At 44.4% G+C, this 20211-nt stretch overlaps 1 protein-coding gene across 5 annotated transcripts in view; it reads left to right on the top strand.

The window, feature by feature from the left end:
• LOC132394008 (aminopeptidase Q-like) overlaps positions 1 to 20211 on the top strand; it is a 195143-nt gene that overhangs the window by 29223 nt on the left and 145709 nt on the right. For all 5 annotated transcript variants that reach the window (XM_059969603.1, XM_059969604.1, XM_059969606.1 and 2 more), the window contains exons 2-3: positions 5268 to 5410; positions 17163 to 17299. In XM_059969603.1, coding sequence (XP_059825586.1) covers positions 5268 to 5410; positions 17163 to 17299 — 280 coding nt within the window. The remainder of the gene's footprint in view (positions 1 to 5267; positions 5411 to 17162; positions 17300 to 20211) is intronic.

Below are 20211 nucleotides of genomic sequence, written 5' to 3' on the forward strand. Positions count from 1 at the left end.
ATAAGAATGTCTGTTAAGTCCTTTGTTATTTAATTTGCTGCTGGAACACTGAGCTATTGCACTTCGTGAAGCTAAAGATATTCATGGAATTTTCATAAATGGGACTGTTCATAAAATCTCCCTTTATGCTGATGATCTCTTAGTTTATATTTTGAATCCTGAAGAATCTATTCCTAGTTTATTGAAACTAGTAAACAAATAATATCCAGGAGCTTGTAAGTTGCAGGCCCCAACCTCAGTTCAGTGCTGAGTTGAGTAAGTCTCAGGCTGAACTCTGGACCGTCTGCTCCTCTGGCCCCAACACCCTGATCTTTTCAATCTGGCCCAGTACTCTCTTAGGTCGCTCCTTGCTCTTGGACATGATCCTTGCTGCTTCAATACGCTCTTGTGCCCGGCCCCCGCCTGCTCGATTTGGTCCATACCCAACCTTTCCAATGTGGCCTCAGCACTTAAATCAGATAAACAACAGGTTGTTCCTCACTCTCGGGGCTGGGCCCCACCACCTCGACTCTGCCTCACCTCGGAACTACCGCTTTGAATCTTCTCCAAGCCCTCTCCAGAAATGGTCAAACATTCTTGGGCCCAGGCCCTGCCATCTCGATTTGGCTCGTACCTGCCACGCCATAACCACCCTGCACTTTTGAGACATCAGCTGACATGGTAAAAATGCCAGGACGGAGAGGTGGTTCGAAAGCTCATCTCCAAGCAGGAAGTTACAGGCTATTGATCGCATTGATAATTTCCTAGAAAAAAATACGATTAATAAAGTAATTAGTGATTTTGTTTACTGCCAGCAAGTCGTCGCTGTACTCCACCAGCACCATCTTGAACCGGACCCATCTTGAGTTTCAGAGAACTGGGGCCTCGGTGGGCTTCATAAGGTTGTGGAAAACATGGTCTCAGTGAGTCAGATGCTAAGGCATCGAGGTTTCCAGATAGTTGGGTAACAGATTCTGAGCATTTACAGTGGGTGCAATTTAAAACTTGATCAGGTGATGGATCTGGTTTCAGACGTGATGAGTCGAGATCATAGAGAATTTTTACATCTCATGCCTTGAGACCAATCATCAGCTGTGCTTATTACATGTTAGGATAATTACAGGACAAGTGTAGGTTATGTGTTTCTTCAATAAACAAAGTTGTTAAGAAACCGATTGTAGTTTTAGAATTCATCAATTTTGTCTAGTGCCGTGCAATAAGTATAATTTGAGATCATGAGTTTATTATTTATTCATAACGATTGAAAGATAAAAATGAGCAATGTATGTTAAGAAGAATCATTGTGTTTTAAAATTTGCAATGGTTATAATTTCTGTTCAACAAGATGAAAGATGTAAGTACAAAAATTCTTCCAACATTTTTACTTACTACACAACAATACAGAAACCTTTTCAGTTGTCATGGTGAAAGTGTGATATACTGTACACTCAGTGGCTGCTTTATTAGGTACACCTTATTAATGCGGATATTTAATGAGCCAATCAAGTGGCAGCAACTCAGACCATAAAAGTGTGCAGACATGGTCAGGAGGTTCAGTTGTTCAGATCAAATATTAGAATGGGAAGAAATGTGATCCAAGTGACTTTTTCCACGGAATGGTTGTTGGTGCCAGACAGGGAGGTTTGAGTATCTCAGAAACTGCTGATCTCCTGGGATTTTCACACTTATCAGTCTCAAGAATGTACAGAGAGTGGTGCGATAAACAAAAACCATTCAGTGAGCGGCAGTTCTGGGGGTGAAAATGCCTTGTTAATGAGAGAGGTCAGGGGAGAATGGGCGGACTGGTTCAAGCTGACGGAAAAGTGACAGTAGCCTGAATGACCACTGGTGTAGAGATTCTATTTGCCCTGTGATATTCATGCCCTGTCAGCAGGAAATCTAGTTCAGTCCCTGGGTGTTCCATGAGAGTTGGCAGTAGGTTGGCCTCCTGGGTTTAATCTCACAGGAGTAGCCTTGTCCACTGCAGAGCTGTTCATTGGAGATGTTTTTGCGAGATGATTTCTATTTGACCGCACCTTTCAGCCAGACACTTGACAAGTGTGCAGCACTGCATCTAAAATATATCGGTGTGAAACAAAGACTTGCTGCAAGTAGCACAGAGACTGTTCTGCGTGTATCCTGACAGGGGAATTAAGGAACTGTGGTAAACATGTTTTGGTACATGTCAACACTGACCATGTTGTCTGTCCAGCTTGTCCCAGTTTGCTGTGTTTGGCCCATATCCCTCCAAGACCCACAACTCCATCTACGCCAAGTGCTTCTGCAATGATACTGCTGTGCTTGCCTCAGATGTGATTAGTTCCTGGAACTCTTTACTCACAAGTAATGAATGATCTGGAAGGCCGGTTGCCCTTTAAGCTTTCACTGGATAGTTGCGGGCATGATTAATTACTGACTGGAGAAAGTTCAACCTGGACATATGTGGCCAAGTATGCTGGATAATAGACTGTAACCAGAATTCACTCTGCTTTTGCTGATTTGAATTATGAACATCTTTCCTCATGTCAGGGTGTGGGGGCAGGGAGGGCTTCTGATTGACTGGACCGAAGTTAATTCAAAGCAGTCTCCACTACGATTAATGCAGGCAGCTGTTGGCATCCATCCTAACATAGGGAAAACCGGGAGTCCAAAGGGTGTCACCGTGACACCGGCTGGTGACTTGTATTTTGTACTGCTGCAGTGGCAATTGACTGCTCCTTCCTGCTTACAGGACCCCTTGGAATGGCTACTGTCCTCCTCAGGCTCTGTCTGCCTTGGACCATTTCAAACCCTACTGACTAATGTGTTTTCGTGGGGCAGCCGTGGCCCGGTGGTTTAAGAAATTACAACAGAGCCTAAATGCAAGACCATTCCTCCCTGATCAAGGCAAGCCAAGGCTAGCTGGAATGCTCTGTCACAAGGAGCTCTTGATCAGCTACCTGGCTTTAACCCTTCATGATCAAACTTAGCTCATCCTATTTCAAGAAGTGGCTGGGCCACAGCCAGATCCCAGAAACATAAACTGTTATTTTTCAGAGCCCTGCTGAAGTAAACATATAACAATTACAGCACAGAAACAGGCCATCTTGTCCCTTCTAGTCCGTGCTGAACACTTACTCCCACCTAGTCCCACCAACCTGCACTCAGCCCCTAAGCTTCCATTCCTTTCCTGTCCATATACATATCCAATTTTACTTTAAATGACAATATCGAACCTGCCTCTACCACTTCTACTGGAAGCTCATTCCACACAGCTACCACTCTCTGCGTAAAGAAATTTCCCTTCGTGTTACCCTTAACCTTTTGCCCCTAACTCTCAACTCACGTCCTCTTGTTTGAATCTCCCCTACTCTCAATGGAAAAAGCCTATCCACGTCAGCTCTATCTATCCCCCTCATAATTTTAAATATCTCTATCAAGTCCCCCCTCAACCTTCTACACTCCAAAGAATAAAGACCTAACTTGTTCAACCTTTCTCTGTAACTTAGGTGACATTCTAGTAAATCTTCTCTGTACTCTCTCTATTTTGTTGACATCTTTCCTATGATTCGGTGACCAGAACTGTACACAATACTCCAAATTTGGCCTCACCAATGCCTTGTACAATTGTAACATTACATCCCAACTCCTATGCTCAGTGCTCTGATTTATAAAGGCCAACATACCAAAAGCTTTCTTCACCACCCAATCCACATGAGATTCCACCTTCAGGGAACTATGCACCATTATTCCTAGATCTACTCTATTCTACTGCATTCCTCAATGCCCTATCATTTACCATGTATGTCCTATTTTGATTATTCCTACCAAAATGTAGCACCTCACACTTATCAGCATCAAACTCCATCTGTCATCTTTCAGCCCACTCTTCTAACTGGCCTAAATCTCTCTGCAAGTTTTGAAAACCTACTTCATTATCCACAACGTCACCTATCTTAGTATCATTTGCATACTTACTAATCCAATTTACCACCCCATCATCCAGATCATTAATGTATATAACAAACAACATTGGACCCAGTACAGATCCCTGAGACACACCACTAGTCACCGGCCTCCAACCTGACAAACAGTTATCCATCACTACTCTCTGGCATCTCCCATCCAGACACTGTTAAAACCATTTTACTACTTCAATATTAATACCTAACGATTGAACCTTCCTAACTAACCTTCGGTGTGGAATCTTTTTAAAGGCCTTACATATAGACAACATCCACTGCTTTACCCTCGTCAACTTTCCTCGTAATCTCTTCAAAAAATTCAGTAAGGTTTGTCAAACATGACCTTCCACGCACAAATCCATGTTGACCGCTCCTAATCAGACCCTGTCTATCCAGTTAATTATATATACCATCTCTGAGAATACTTTTCATTAATTTACCCACCACTGATGCTTGCTTTGTCTAACTCCTTGATCAGGAAGGAATGGTCTTGCAAGTAGCCACTGCAAGGGGTCCTGTACGCTGGAAGTATTGGAGTTTTAAAGAATTCTGCCTCATCATCCTTCCTCAAAGGGTATCAGTGTGACACTGGCTGATGACTTGTGTTATGTACTGTCCCAGTGCCATTTGACTGCTCCTTCCAACTCACAGGGCCCCTGCAATAGCTGCTGTCCTCCTCAGGCTCTATTGCCTGGGGCCTGTGTCGACTTGCCTTGGACCATTTTAAACCCCGGTGGTTAACAGGTACTATTGTGGCAGCTGTGGGTTGGGTGGTTTATAAGCTGCCTCTGAATCTCCTTCCTATTAATAATATCGTCACTACTATAGAGTTATACAGTTTATGCCATTACACTTTTCAAACTTTCTAAATGTATTCTTACCAACTAATCTATTATCTTCCATAATGTTCTACCTACGATCCTGCACCAACTCTGAAAGGGGCATATCATAATTTGAGCAACTCTCTCCTAACTTCAGCAGAGAGCATAACCAATGGATGAAATGACGCAGTGGCAACGGACGTTGTGGGAAGTATTCCCAGTGGAGGAGGTTGGGAGTGAGATGGTGACGAGCAGTGACCAATGGCATTTTTGGTGTGGTTGCCAGGGAAGTCTCTAAGTCTTCGAATGTGTGGACTTTGAGGATAGTGGCAAGGCAGGTAATCACTGTGTGCCCTCTGTTCCTCTGGGCTTCCTGAATGTGGATTTCCAGCATCTTTAGAATCTCTTGTGTCTATAAATGGTTTGTTGGAAGTGACAGGAATGGCTCTGTACTTGTGACCATTTGTACTTTATCCTTAAAAGGAGAAGCCAAAACTTACATTACTATTTTTTCTTCAATTAGATCTGTCATTTCATCACACTTCGAAGCGACATTTGCTCGAAAGGTTTTCCCGTGTTTCGATGAACCTGCTTTAAAGGCAACCTTTGATATCAGACTTGTGCACCGTTCTCAGCTTCTAGCGCTCTCTAACATGCCAGCAATCGGTGAGTAAGTGCGTTAAAAACAGTTTTCTAAAATCTGCTTTGGTTTTCCAAGTAATCTGTGCCTCTGCTAACTAGTTCAGAGCAACATTACTCACACAGGTCAATTTATGTGTACATATGGTGGTTTGTAATGCTGCAAGTCATATACTGTAGAAAATGACATTTCATCCCACTATGACCTCACCAATCAGCAATAATCCTTTCTACCATCACTAAGTCTTTGGTCTTAGTGATTCACATGCTTCTCAAAATACTTCTTAGGGTCTGTTTTCACCATCTGTTTGGGTGGTGTGTTCCAGATTTCACCTGCCCTCTGGGTGTAAACATTCATCTTCAAATCCACTCGAAACATCTTGCCCCATCCCCTAAACTGCGAAAAGTTGTAAACTTGGTCAGCTCCATCATGAGCACTAGCCTCCATGGTATCCAGGACATCTTCGAGGAGTGATGCATCAAAAAGGCAGCATTCATCATTAAGGACCCCCATCGCCCAGGACCTGTCCTCTTCTCATTGCTAGCATCAGGAAGGAGGTACAGGAGCCTAGAGGAACACACTCAATGATTCAGGAACAGCTTCTTCCCCTTTGCCAGCTGATTTCTGAATCGATACTAAACCCGTGGACACTATCTCACTACTTCTTAAAATTTTTATTTTTGCTCTACTTATTTCATTTAACTCCTATATACACACACACTGTAATTCATATTTTTCTCTGTTTACATGTATTGCATTGCTGCAAGGATAGATTTCACGACATATGCGGGCAATTTTAAACCTGATTCTGATTTAACGCTTCTGCTATCATGATATGGCTTCCAACTGTCTACTCTATCTATATCTATCATCATTTTGTGTATCAGTTTCTTCCTCAACTTTCTCCATTCTAAGGAAAATAAACTCAGACTCTCCAGTCTCCCTCACAACTGTTACACCCCATCCCATCCCAAACAACATCTGGAATATTTCCTTTGCACCTCTCACCTATGCCCTAACCATAGTTTGGTGATCAGAATTGCAGACGGCATTCCTGCTTGCCAATATTTTATAAAATTATACCGTAACTTCTACCACCACTTCCCTTTATATTCTATGTCCTGGTTACGGGAAGGAAGTACCCCAATGCTCCCTTCACCACCTTATCTGTCACCTTCGAGAACTATTGGATTTGTAGATCAATATCCTTCTGTTCCTCAACTTCCTGCAATTTGTTAGCCACCTTTCATACGAACAACATTTCATGCTGTATCCTTGTTAACCAATTCCAGGGCAAGTAGAAAAGTAGTGAATCCATTGAGCAGTTTTTGTATCAGGATTGCAGTCTCACTCTCTACTTTTCATGGAAGAAAGTAAAATACTCTTTAAAATTTTGTTCCCACATCCCTCCTCTTTTCCTTTCAGGAAAGCTGTCTTTGTACGAGCAAATACCCAAAGTTAGTTTGTTTTTACTGCTTTTAATCCTAGGAAATGAACTGCTGACGTAGTATTTTGTGCTGCTCCCTGAGTAAACTGGGGAGAGACTTGGGCCAGGTTACTCTGGCTCAAGCAGCTGCAGCATTTAAGGCAAGTGGTGACAGCAGATGGGCATTGGGTCAAATAGTTTAAGTGTATAGTTTAGTTACCAATAACAATGTAAAAAAAATGGAGTGAAATCTGGAAGTTGTCATTTTTGTGCATACTGTACTGAACAGCTAAATAGGCAATGTTATGACTCCTACCAAACCCTGAACAGGTCAGTGCACAGAAGCTTCTATTCTGTCACGGTGTCTATTTGTCTATTCTGCTTAGCCTGTAGGCACTGACTGGTCTTGAAGGAGTTTTTTTGCAGGTTCCAGTGAAGGTACCACAATGGAAACAGAGATTTACACAAGATCCCTGCTGCTACTGCTCTGAACCATTTGCTCCAATTCCAGCTGCCCCCTCATTTTCGGAACATACTGGTATATTTTATTTCCCTGCCCTAACCACCCCTGAGCAAATTGCCCCTGTGTTGCATAAAAACCAAGATAAAGAAATGCAAAAAGAGATAAAAAGTGATGGTGGGCTCACTGGTGGTCAGTGGTCCAAATTTCTGCCTGAAAGGTGCAACCCCTGGTAAGTGTCGCTCTACATTGTCTTTGTGCCTGCCCAGAACATCGCAATGCTGTATAAGCGTTGAGAGGTGGACTGAAGCCTTTTGAATGAAGATGTTAAACGTCAGTAAAGGCAAATTAGTGAATCGTGGTACGAAGAAATGTGCAAATTTTAATATTCACTCGGTGTAAATATTGATTTTAGATGTATTTCAGTTATTGGAGAAGTAAATGACAACTGAAACTCTTGTCGTTGGGTGTTTCTCGGAAAGCAGTCTAATAGTCTTTGAGCAAAAGGTACCAAGTGTCTGGAGGCTGTGGATTTGTGCCTGTGACTGGATAGTGGCAGGTGTTCCCCAGTGGCTGCCCCCATGACAGGTTAGTGGTGTGCATTGTACCCTCAAGCCTGGATAATTGTGACTGAGCCTGATACGAGATTGACAGTGACAGGTTTACCTTCAGTGGCTTCTTTCTTCGTCCCTGTGCGAAGCCTATAGGTTTGTCCTACAGTTCTACCTTTTCTACCTAACATCAGTTTGCATCCAGTTCATGAAAATGCTGAACATACCTCTGTGAGTCTTGAATCAAAACATTTAAACTCATTAGCAGGAGAAAATCTGCAGGTGCTGGAAATCCAAGCAACATGCACAAAATTCCGGAGAAACTCAGCAGGCCAGGCAGTATCTATGGAAAAAAGTACAGTCGACATTTCAGGCCGAGACCCTTTGGCAGAACTGAAGGAAAAAAGATGAGGAGTAGATTTAAAAGGTGGGGGGGAGGGGAGAGAGAAGGACTAGGGGAAACTATGAGGGGGAGGGTTGAAGTAAAGAGCTGAGAAGTTGATTGGTGAAGGAGATACAGGGCTGGAAAGGGGGAAATCTGATAGGAGAGAACAGAAGACCGTGGAAGAAAGAAATGGTGGCGGGGGCGGGGATGAGCACCAGAGAGAGGTGATGGACAGGGAATGAGATAAGGGGAAAGAGGGAAAAGAGGATGGGGAATGGGGGGGGGGTGCATCACTGGAAGTTCAAGAAACCGATGTTCATGTTGGAGGCTACCCAGATGGACTATAAGGTGTTGTTCCTCCAACTTGACTGTGGCATGATCACGACAGTAGAAGAGGCCATGAATAGATATATTGGAATGGGAAGTGGAATTAAAGTCAGTGGGCACTGGAAGATCTCGCTTCTTCTGGCAGGGGCTTGGCGAAGCGGTCTCCCAATCTACGTCGGGTCTCACTGACATACAGGAGGTCACACCGGGAGCAGAGGGCACTGTAGGTAAACTCATTTCACTTTTATTCATGCACATCAGCACAGCAAAGCTTAGGTTACCTTTTGCCTCATTGGTGTGCGTCTGATTTCACATGGGCTGGGGTTTAAATACAAAGGAAACTGAAAGCTAACAATTTCTAATTGGTAAAAGTTGACACCAACATGTGATGAAGGGAATGGATAGCTCCTTTCTTTACCAGTACATTGACGGAACAGACTGGCCATCTGTCATGCTGTTGTCTGGTTAACATCTTCAGAATAGAAATGAAAATTGTTTAGGCTGAATAACAGGTGGATGATTGTTTGGCAAGATGAAGGTAAATGTTATCTCCAGTGAAATTATGAAACAGCTCACTGTTTATGAACACCTCTATGAGATTTTTCAATTAGATATGTGAATAGGTATTGAATGATATTCAAACTGTATTTACTAAGCATGAATGAATCATTTTAATATGAGTTGTTAATAAAGTTCTATTAGCATTTACAGGAATCTTATATCATGGGAGACATTGAAAATATTATGTCAGTATTTATTAAAGTTGTTATTCCTCTCCACACCCTGTGGCACATCAGGCAACAACCTTGCCGTTTCTTTAGTATTTTATCTGTTCTTTTTACGAGGCCGAGTTGCTCGCTCAATGCTCAACCCAGAGTGGATGGAAATCATGTCTGAGGAGCTGGCTAGATTTGAACCGGGGACCACTCCCCACGAAGTCCAGTGCTGATATCACTACACCTCTGGCTGGCTACCCTGGCAGTTTCTATATAGACGTCTAGTAAAAGGTGCTGCGTGTTGAGTCAACTGAATAGCAATTATGATGTTAATTTGGATAGTTGAAGTTGTTCAAGAGCAAGGCCTGTGTGCTGTTGTGAAATGGATGTTAGGTGGAGCAGATTTCTGAGGACAGCTGAATTCAAAGATGGTTAATGATAAGATTCTGAGGATTTTATGAGATCAAGAAAGCTTGCAAGAAAATAAATCTCAAGCTAGCACTCGGTAACATATACATACTTTGATTTGACTTTGAACTTGGTAAGTTGCTGATGCATTTATCTCCGAGTTGTCACGTGGTGAAGATCAAGTCCACTGTGCCTCTGGATGCACGGTCTCCAAAATGTTATTCAAAGAGCAGCCCTTCAGTTACTGGTGAGGAGAGCCCTGCAGCAGACTGCAGAAAAATTCTCTGTAGTTACTGCATTTGGATTTGTCTGCTTTTTTTGGAGATAGGTAAATAACCCTCAAGTTCAGCCAGCGGCATTAGTCAAGGGAAGATAGTCTCTGGCCTTGCCAAACGTGCAAAATCTGAGGTGCCAAACCTCTTGTTTGTGTGGATGTTGTGTGATCAGTTCCTCCGTTACAAATCAGTACCACGAAATAACAGACTCGTGAGTACTCTCCATATGCAATTAAATAATTCAGCTTTATAATTCTTAATTTGACTAAAGGGAAGTAAAGAAAAACAAAAAGAAAAGGTCCCATTTTAATGAAACAGTCTGATGTGCACAAGTTGGAGCTCATGCCTTCCCTTCCGCTCATCCTCCATCGATTTCCCTGGGCTTCACCGACTCCAGGCCCCACTCCAAGTCCACTCCGTCCTGCTGTCTATGACCTCTCCTTTCTGGCATCTTCTCTCTTGATCTCTCGCCAAACAGAGACCCAGATCACCTCGTCCTCAGGCACACAACAAGAAAAACACTCCCTTCATTGGACAACACAAATTCCAAAGCCCCCGTTATCTCTCACCATAACCCAAACACTGCTGCTACAGAAAAACCATTACATTAGCAATGAAACCTTTCCCAGGGCATTACACTCACCATCCACCAAATTTAGTCACGTCCTCATGACATTGAGATAATTTGCCAACCCCTCCTGCAAAGCACAAAGTCCAATCCAGCTGTAAAAGGCAGTGACATAACTCCCCAAGGTGGTAGGGGCCACACTCTGTTCCTCTGGTGCTACATCGGCCAGCCTACCCGGTCATCTCCTGATTCTTTGACTCCAGCTGATTTATAAGTCTTTTTCAGCTCCTTTCTCATATCAGATGCATATTTCAGATAAGTCTGCGCAGGCCTTCCTCGTCGGTCCCTGCAGGTGATAAGGGGTAGTCCTCGACTTCTCGACTCCGAGCATGCTCAGTAACTCACAGGTGAGCCTACTCTTGAAATCCTGTCCCTGATCACTGTGTATCTGACTGGGGTGGGCATAATAAATGAAATACTTCTCCCATAACACTTTGGCCGCCGTGAACGCCGTCTGATCTTTGGTAGGGAAAACCTGTGCATATCTGGTGTAGTGATTCGTGATGACTAAGACATTCACCACTTTGATGGCATCTGGCTCTATAGATGGGAAATCCATACACACCGGGTCCAGGGGCCCTGAACTCTGCAAGTGGGACAATGGAGCTGCCCTCGTAGGCAGCGTCTTCCTCCGTATGTATCAAATGCACGACTTGCAGTATTCTTCGATCACTGGCTTCATTCGGGCCAGTAAAACCGAACTCTGAGCAATCCATAGGTCTTTTCAAACCCCAAATGTCCAGAATCATCAGGAAGTGACCTCAACACAATCCTCCGATACTTTTCAGGCAGAACCAGCTGGGAACGCCAAGGTCAGTCCGAAGGTCAGGTGACCCGGTATAGGATCCGGTTCCTCAACTCCAGTCTGGGCCATTCTCTCAGTAATGGAGGCACCGTGGCGTGTTCCATCGTCTCCGCGTGGGGCGCGTCTCCCTTTTCAACCGCTCACCAAATGGTACCGATGCCCAGGTCATCTCGCTGAACAGCTGCCACTTCCCCAGGACTCAAATCTGGTAACTGGTTTGTCTTCAGAGCAGTCAGGTTACAGTAAACTTGTGGAGTGGCGTCACCAGATGCTCTCAATTGATCTACCGCTCAATCTTGCCCTTGTCTTCTGTCTGTGACACTATGAGGTCATCCAGATACACCAATACCTCAAGCAAGTTCATATCCCCCACCATTTTCTCTGTGACCCGCTGGAAATTTGCAGGGGCTCCTGATATGCCCTGGGGCATCCTTTCAAACTGGAAGAATCCCAGGGGACATATAAATGCCATCTTCTCTTTGTCAGCCTCACTCATGGGAATCTGGTAATATCACTCCTCAAGTCCAGCACACTGAACCACTTTGCACCACTCAGACAGGCCAGCACGTCTTCGATCCTGGGGACAGTTTACTGGTCAGGGGATGGTGCGCCTGTTCAGAGTCCTACAGTCCACACACATCCATACCTTTCCATTCTTCTTCCCGGCCACTACTATTGGGGATGCATAGGAGCTTCGGGACTCAGTGATAATCCCAGCTTCCTTCAGCTTCCACAAATGCTGCTAAACATCTTCCACCACTGCAGGGGCCAGTTGCTTCAGCCTCGCTCTGAATGGGATGTCCTTAGTCACTCGGATAGTGTGACAGGTGCTCTTGGAACAACCCACATCAGACGTGTCAATGGAAAAGACACCTTCCAGTTTCAACACCTTCTCTATCAACCTGCTTTGCAGAGATTTTCTCCCTGGTTAGTGTCACCAGCACGCTAGACATGCTCCAGAGGCCTCCCCCTCTTAAAAGTAACCTCCCACTTTGCAGTGTTCCTGACAATCACTGGCATCCTGTTTGCCTGTACAACTGAGGGTTTCTGCAGTTCGGGCCTCACTAGTACCCCAGCAGGTAATCCCAACTCCTCCTCATGGTCTTCTGGAGCGTCCACTAAGAGGGCCTTGCCCTCAGGCATGCTGGGAAATTTAAGGGTCCCGACCACTCTCGCTACTTCCCCGGGCCATTAGCTTTGACTGGGTGAACCACACAGTCCCTTGTCTAAGCTCGGTATCCAGCCCAATGCAGCCACGCACGTCCTCAAAAGCAGCTCACAACACCAGGTGAACAGACTATGTTCTCAGAAAGCTCTCACCTGCTTTCTCCTTGCAGGCCCCCATGAGCCTCCTCACGGAGGAGGACCCTACCACAATTGAAGTGCCGCCCGCCCCTCTCATCAAGGTCCAGACAAACCAGCGTTAATGTATCAAGGACCTCAGCCCTTCCCACATCGGCCTCCAAAAACTCCTGCGTCACTGGCAAATAACTATCGTATGGGTAATCACCTGCACAAAGACCCCAGATTTCTAGTACACTGAGTGGTGTCAATGCTAAATACGTCAGATACCAGTTGTAGAACAAACGGTACAACAACGTGACCTGCGACCCAGTGTCGAGTATGGCTTTAGCATAAGTACTCTCTATCCGTGTGATACACTGGAGCTTGGTCCCACTAAGCCTTCAGGAATAGGCTCTTTTGCTTTCAAGGGTTCCTTGGTATATTGCTGGGAATGTGTTCCCCCAAGACACCAGGCCGTTCTCTCACTGGGTCTCCTCTAAGTTCCCTGATGTCTTTCTTTGCTTAGGCACCCAAGGGGCTCACTTTCTGAGGGGCTTCCCATCGTTCACACTCCCACCTGAAGTACCCCTCTTCGCCACAGTTATAATAGACAACACCGGCTGCTCGCCTTCTCCCAGGACCCTGGCCACTAGCAGTCCTCTACGTAGCACATTCCCTTAGGAATGTCTCCCTGTCATACGGGCCACGCTCGCTGATAACAACTGGGACATCTCGGTTCTCAGCTCTGCCATGATCTCCTTTACCACTCCTCAGGTTGGGCTATCTGTGGTCACTTCAACACAAGGGGCTACTGCTGAGGACTGTACCCCGCTGACAGAGCCCTCCTGCCCCTCCGGTGCATTCTTCTTCTCCTGTACCTCTCTGATCAGCTCAACAAAAGGGGGGGGGGGTGTTTACAAGACATTTGGAGACCCCAAGCAATCAGGGCCTGGGTGCCCTTTACTATTTGGTCCATTCTTAACTGATCCTCCTCAGCCACCTGAATGGCCCCTCTGCGTTACAAGATGCCTCTCTAGCTGAAAGATGTAGGCAGAAAGCTTCTCCCCCTTTTCCTGATGCATGTTCTGAAAGCCCGTCATGAGCTCCATTGGCACTGTTGTACCAAACGCATTTCTTGGTGCTTGCATGTAAGTCACAGCAGTGGTAACGGGGTTCTGTGCCTTTACAGCTCTCGCTACATCAGCAGCCTGCCCCCTCAAACTTTCAACCAGTTGCTGTTGTTTTAAGTCATCGGAGCACTGCCACTCATCTAACAACCGAAAGGTCTGCTCCGCCCAATTCTCATACTCCTCTTCCCCCTCGGGAGTGGGCTTTATTCCAGAGTATATTCTTAGCTAGCCGGCTGGTGGTGTAGTGGCATCAGCGCCGGACTTCGGAGTGAAGGCTCCTGAGTTCGAATCCAGCCGGCTCCCTTGCACGCTCCCCATGGGTTGAGTGTCGAGCTTCCAACTTGGCCTTGTAAAAACTAGAAAGCCTGCTAAAAAAAAAAACACCATCACAACGACGTCCCAATGACTCCAGTCAGAATTAAGGGCTCTCTTCTTCTTCTATATTCTTAGCTTCCGATAATGAGGGCCGTCTGCCTGTGAGGTAAGGGCTGATACTAGCTTAGAACCCTCACTCTTCCCTGGGGGACAGGAATCCAAATCTGACCACTCCATCCCCTCACTCCTCAGAAACAAGAGAATCCTGTCTTTGAAGTCTCCACCCCCAGCTAAGGAAGACTTGATTTGCAATTTGGCCCACTCTGTTACACTCTCCTCCTCCCCCCAGAAAGTATGCACAGTTGATGCCCCCCCCCTCACCTGGTGCCCCAATAGTACCAGGCAGTTCCACTGTTGTAACAATTCATCCTGAGTATGAATATCTACCACACTCGTTACCGGTAACCCTGTGGATGCACACCACTGGTCAACCCCGGCAGCATCCATACCAGCACAACCCATTGGTTCAATGCCCAGGGCAATCACACAGCATCCAACGAAATCACCCCAGAACGATACCCTCAGGTTCAGCAGGTGGCGTCAGTCTCGGGAAGACAGTCTCTGGCTCCATCAAATGTGTGAAGTCCTGAGGTGCAAGACCCCTTGTTTGTGTGGATGCTGTGTGATCTGCACCCCCATTACAAATCAGTGCCACGAAATAACAGACAGTGCTCCTTACACAATTAAACAATTTAGCTTTATACTTCCTAACTTTGCTAAAAGGATGGTAAAGAAAAACCAGAAGGGCCCATTTTAATGAAACAGTCCAATGTGCACAAGTTGGAGCTCAAGGTTTCCCTCCTGCTGGTCCTCCATCGACTTCCCCGGGCCTTGTCGACTCTTGGCCCCACTCCAAGTCCACTCCGTCCTGCTGTTTATGACCGCTCCTTTCTGCTTCTCGCTTCATCTCTTGCTGAACAAAAGACCCAGATCACCTCGTTCTCAGCCACACAACAAGAAAAAAGTACTCCGTTCATTGGACAGTGCACATTCCAAAGCCCCCGCAATCTCTAGCCATAGCCCAAACACTGCTGCTTCAGAAAAACATTAGATTAGCAGTGAAACTTTTCTCAGGGTGTTACAGGTACTATTATTCTGGCATGAGTAGATATGGGTCCCTGAAGCCAAGATTTAAAACTTCAGCATGAATGCGGTCTGATACCAGAGTCCTGTAGATTTTCAATTGGCATGCGGCCTTTTTAACTTCTTGTTGGTCAGGGATACTGGACCAGATAGTTTGCCGTGAGGTGGATGCAAAGAGGCTCATGTCAAGGATGGAGTCACAGTTGATGAATTTTGTGAAGTGCTTCGTACTGTGAGTGTTGGCTGTCTCTCGTTCTTGACTATTGGAAGATGAGAGCCCCAAATCTGGCACAAAGCTCTATCGCTGCTTAGAGTCGTACACTTATAGAGCACTACAGCACAGAAGCGCCTTTTGGCCCATCTAGTCTTTCCTCACCTGTTTTCCTGCCTAGTCTTATCTTCCTACTCCTGGACCATATCCTTCCAAACCCCTCTCATCATGTAGCAATCTAAACTTCCCTTACCATGGGAAGTATGTTTACCACTGCAGCTCATTCCACTGTTGCATGCAGCCTCTGAGACAAGAACTTCCTTCACGGACACCTGAAGATAAGAGCTGTTTTGTTCCTGCAAAATCGAACAAATCTACTGGAACAATAAGTAATCAGTTTCCTCTCAAAGCCAAGTTCACTAGCATCGAATCTCTAATTGCACTTATTCAATGCAGTTGGGCAGGTCCTATGGTTTGCATGTATGATTTGAGAAACAGACGCCCTCTTCAGAACTCTGTCGCGGTATAAGATTGCGAGGTGGACAGAGGAAGAGATTCAAGTATTTTCTCAAAACCTCTTTAAAATGCGTAATGTCCTCACAACATCATGAGAATCCTGAGCCCATGGGTTTGCAGTGTGAATTTAGACCCTCTGAACTAGGAACACAAAGAAGTGCAGCAAAAACGGGCAGAGGGAACGTATGACACCGCGGGCCAGCCGAACTGAAAAGGACTAGGAGGACATTGTGCTGAGGTCACCAATGTGACATCAGTGAAAAGACCTGCACTTATACTGGTGTCTGTTGCACAAGATCTGCCAGTTTCCATTTTCAAAATTGAAAATGATGGTAAGTTTATTGCTGGTTGCTCTTTCGCTGATTTGCAGTGTTTTTATACAATGCGCAGCAGAGCTGGATGCCACCTATCCTTGCCTCCTTGATCCATCTCTTTCCCACTGTGATGTGGAAGTACCCCTGGCACGGGACTCACTCAGCAGATGGTTAAATGGGGCATGTCCATGTACACCAGAGAGCACCATGTCCTCTTTCTCTCCATCTGCTGTGACTGTCACAGGAATAACTCCACTGAGCTCTTGTCCCCATTCCAATGATCATGTACACAGTCTCAGCAATTTGAAATTACTCATTAAGTGTTTGTTAGGAACTAAACATGTCATATTTTAACACATGATCTTGCTTAAAGCTGCAAAAACACTCTTTAGAACAATTTTTTTGGAGCTTTTCATGATTTTTTTGAAAGCATTCTGATTGAGAGTTAATACCATAAACATCATCCAATGTTACTCCAATAAAGAGTGATCTCCAATTTCTAGGAAATCATGTTTTATGAAGTTGTGTTCTGGGTATAATCCAAATATTTCAAAGTTCAAGATTATAAAATTAATCACTGGCTCTGCTATCACTCACTTGCAGCCCATTTTCTCTCTGAAATCATAGATGCAAGGGTTTCTCACTTCCTTGGCCCAATTTCTTCCAATGACCTTCAGTCAAAATAATGGCTTGACTTACAAGGGAAGCCGTTAAGCAATAGGAAATTCTTTCAAAAAATTCTGAGAGGAAGCCTATTAATACGGTACAAAAATTTCAGTACAGAACAAAAATTCCTGAGTAGTTACATAGGATCAGTACAATTGCCAGCACTTTTTTACCACTGCAATAGCCTATTTAAGCTGAATTTTTTTTCGTATTTTTAGATTTTTCTGAAAGACTGGAAGAAGATGGTACATGGCAAGTTACAACATTTGACACCACCGTGAAGATGTCTACCTATTTACTGGCTTTTGTTATTTCTGACTATAGTAACATTAACACAACTTACAATGACATAGAGGTAACTGTAATTGTTACTTATACCTATTATTTCATTTGATATTTTTGTGCATGGCTATGTTTTGCAAATTTTAACTCTGCAAGAGTAACAACATCATACTTATAGACAATATTCCCTCTAATCTGTAATGACCAGTGCACGCAAAAATCTGCTGCTGTGCAATTTTTTGCCCAGTGACAACAACATGTGCACGCCGAATAATTCCCTCAATTAGAACAGTATAAATAAGCCAGTTCTAAAATCATCACAAACTCCAATTTGCCAACTCTGGCCGCAGCAGAAATCAGAAAAGGAAATGTGCTTGTGTACGATGGTGAAATATACAGCATGTGGCAATGAGGTGGAGGGTGTCAGCCTTTTGTGTGCAGTTTAAATTCCTCTGTGCGCTAGTAGCGAAAGATGTGTGCACGTGAACATCTTAGAAGGAGCATCACTCGTAGAAATACACGTCTCCGAACGGAATCGCTTGTTCTTGCATTGAAGCAGTCTTGAGGGAGAAGTTGAAGAAGTAAGAAAGAATAGGTTCATTCATGCATGTGGAACTAGAGATCGAAGAGGCAGATGTATGATTGTCATGATGATAGAAGCTGAAGTGTCAGTCTGAAGGATAAAATTATTCTGGTCAGAGGAAGGTGGAAGGCAATTTAACACAAAGACCTGTGTAAGGCTGCTGGTTTTCATTATTTTCACTAATAAAGTCATAGAGCACTTAGCACAGAAACAGACCCCTCAGCCCATCTAGTTCATGCCAAAATATTATTCTGCTATTCCTATCAATTTGCACCTGGACCAGAACCTTTCTCTTTTCCATGTACTTATCCAGTGTTCTCTTAAATGTTGAAATCAAAGCTGAGTTAATCACTTCTGCTGGCAGCTCATTTCAGTCTCAAAATGCAAAGTACGTTTATTATCAAAGTGTGTATACATTATACAACCTTGAAATCCACAAAGCAAGAGACCCAAAAGAACCCATTAACAAAAAGACCAACGTGCACCCAATGTGCAGAGAGGGAAAAACAAAACTCAAACCATGCCAACAATGAAAGTGAGCAATGGCATTCGGCACTAAAGGGAGTGCATAGACACGAAGCGCAGGGCAGTCAGAGCAGGCCCACAGCCTCGGCCTTAGAGCAGCGAAGAGCCCAGCAAACGTTACGGAGCGGTGCACAGAACCGGACCAACCCTCGCCCCTAGGCCCGACACCCCGCCTTTTCAATTCATCTGGCCTGGCGTTTAAATTGTGCAAACGTCAGGCCATTCTTCACTCTGGGACCCTGGCCCTGTTGCATCAATACGCTCTGATCCTGGAACCCACCACCACATCTTGGCTGGTCCTCAGCCCTTCCCAATAGTCCTGGCGTTTAGATAGATCAGATCTTGCTCTTGGTTTAGATGAACAGGGTTTGACTTTTCTCTGCTTTGCACACCCCGACTCCATCTCAACCATGTTTTGACCTTGCTCCAACCACTTCTCCATGAACATGTCTTGACCTCACTCTGACTTTGCATCGTACCCACATGCCTCAACCCTCGAGTCAGCCTCGCTTCACTCACTCCTTTAGTGTTTGCGTTGATCATTCACCATAATCTTTTTTAAAGAGAAAAAGTATTACAATAAAGTGTTTAGTTGTGTTTCTTGCTTTGGGAACCACCAGTAAGTTGTCACTTGTCTTCAGTCGCGCCATCTTAAACCAGAACTCGCCACCCTCTGAGTGAATATTTTGGCCTTGCAAACTGCTCTGATAAAATTTATATTAGATGCCAAACAGGCGTTATAACTCTCAACAGATTACAAAAAGATATCAGAGAACCTAGAGATTGAGCAGTTAGATTCCAATTAAATTTGAATGAATACAAGGTGTATGAGAAAAACTGTTGACAAATGACACAGTCAGTATGGAACAAAGGTATCCTAAGAGAGAGGGAGAAAATAAATGGCAGTCCTATAGAAGAATTAAAATGCCAGCACACCACTGTAAATTTGATTTTGAGGAATAGGAATCAATAATGGTATTATGTTATTCTCGACTCTTGGGGTACTTTTCAATTCCATGCTCTGACAGTTCAGAATCAGGTTTAATATCATCAGCATATGTCATGAATTTGTTAACTTTGCAGCAGCAGTACAACCCAATACATGATAATTATAGGAAAGAATAAATAAATGAATTACAGTAAGTATATGTATATTAAATAGTTAAATTAAAAATAGTGCAAAAACACAAATAAAGTAGTGAGGTAGTGTTCATGGGTTCAATGTCCATTTAGGAATCAGATTGCAGAGGGGAAGAAGCTGTTCCTGAATCACTGAGTGTGTGCCTACAGGCTTTTGAACCTGTTTCCTGGGGGTAACGGTGTGAAGGGGGCATGTCCTGGCTGATGGGAGTCCTCCGTAATGGGCATCGCCTTTTTGACACACCAGTCCTTGAAGATATCTTGGATACAACATGATGGAGCTGACTGATTATACAACTTTCTGTAGCTTCATTCAATCCGGTACATTAGGCCCCCCCCCCACACCAGAAGTGATGCAGCACATTAGAATGTCCCTCCACGGTACATCTATTGAAGTTTTCAAGTGTTTTAGTTGGGAAAAAAAAACCTCCTCAAACTACGAATGAAATATAGCTGCTGTCTTGCCTTCTTTATAGTTGCCTTAATATGTTGGGACCAGGTTAGATGCTCAGAGATATTGACACCCAGGAACTTGAAATTGCTCACTCTCTCCACTTCTGATCCCTTTTTGAGGATTTGCTCATATTTTCTTGTCCAACCATTTCTGAAGTCCACAATCAGCTCTTTGGTCTTACTGAAGTTGAGTGCAAGGTTATTGCTGCAATACCACTCAACTAGCTGGTATATCTCACTCCTGTAAGCCCTCTCCTCTCCATCTGAGATTCTTCCAACGAAGG

Source organism: Hypanus sabinus, chromosome 5 (assembly GCF_030144855.1).
Source record: "Hypanus sabinus isolate sHypSab1 chromosome 5, sHypSab1.hap1, whole genome shotgun sequence".
Taxonomy (NCBI): Eukaryota; Metazoa; Chordata; class Chondrichthyes; order Myliobatiformes; family Dasyatidae; genus Hypanus; species Hypanus sabinus.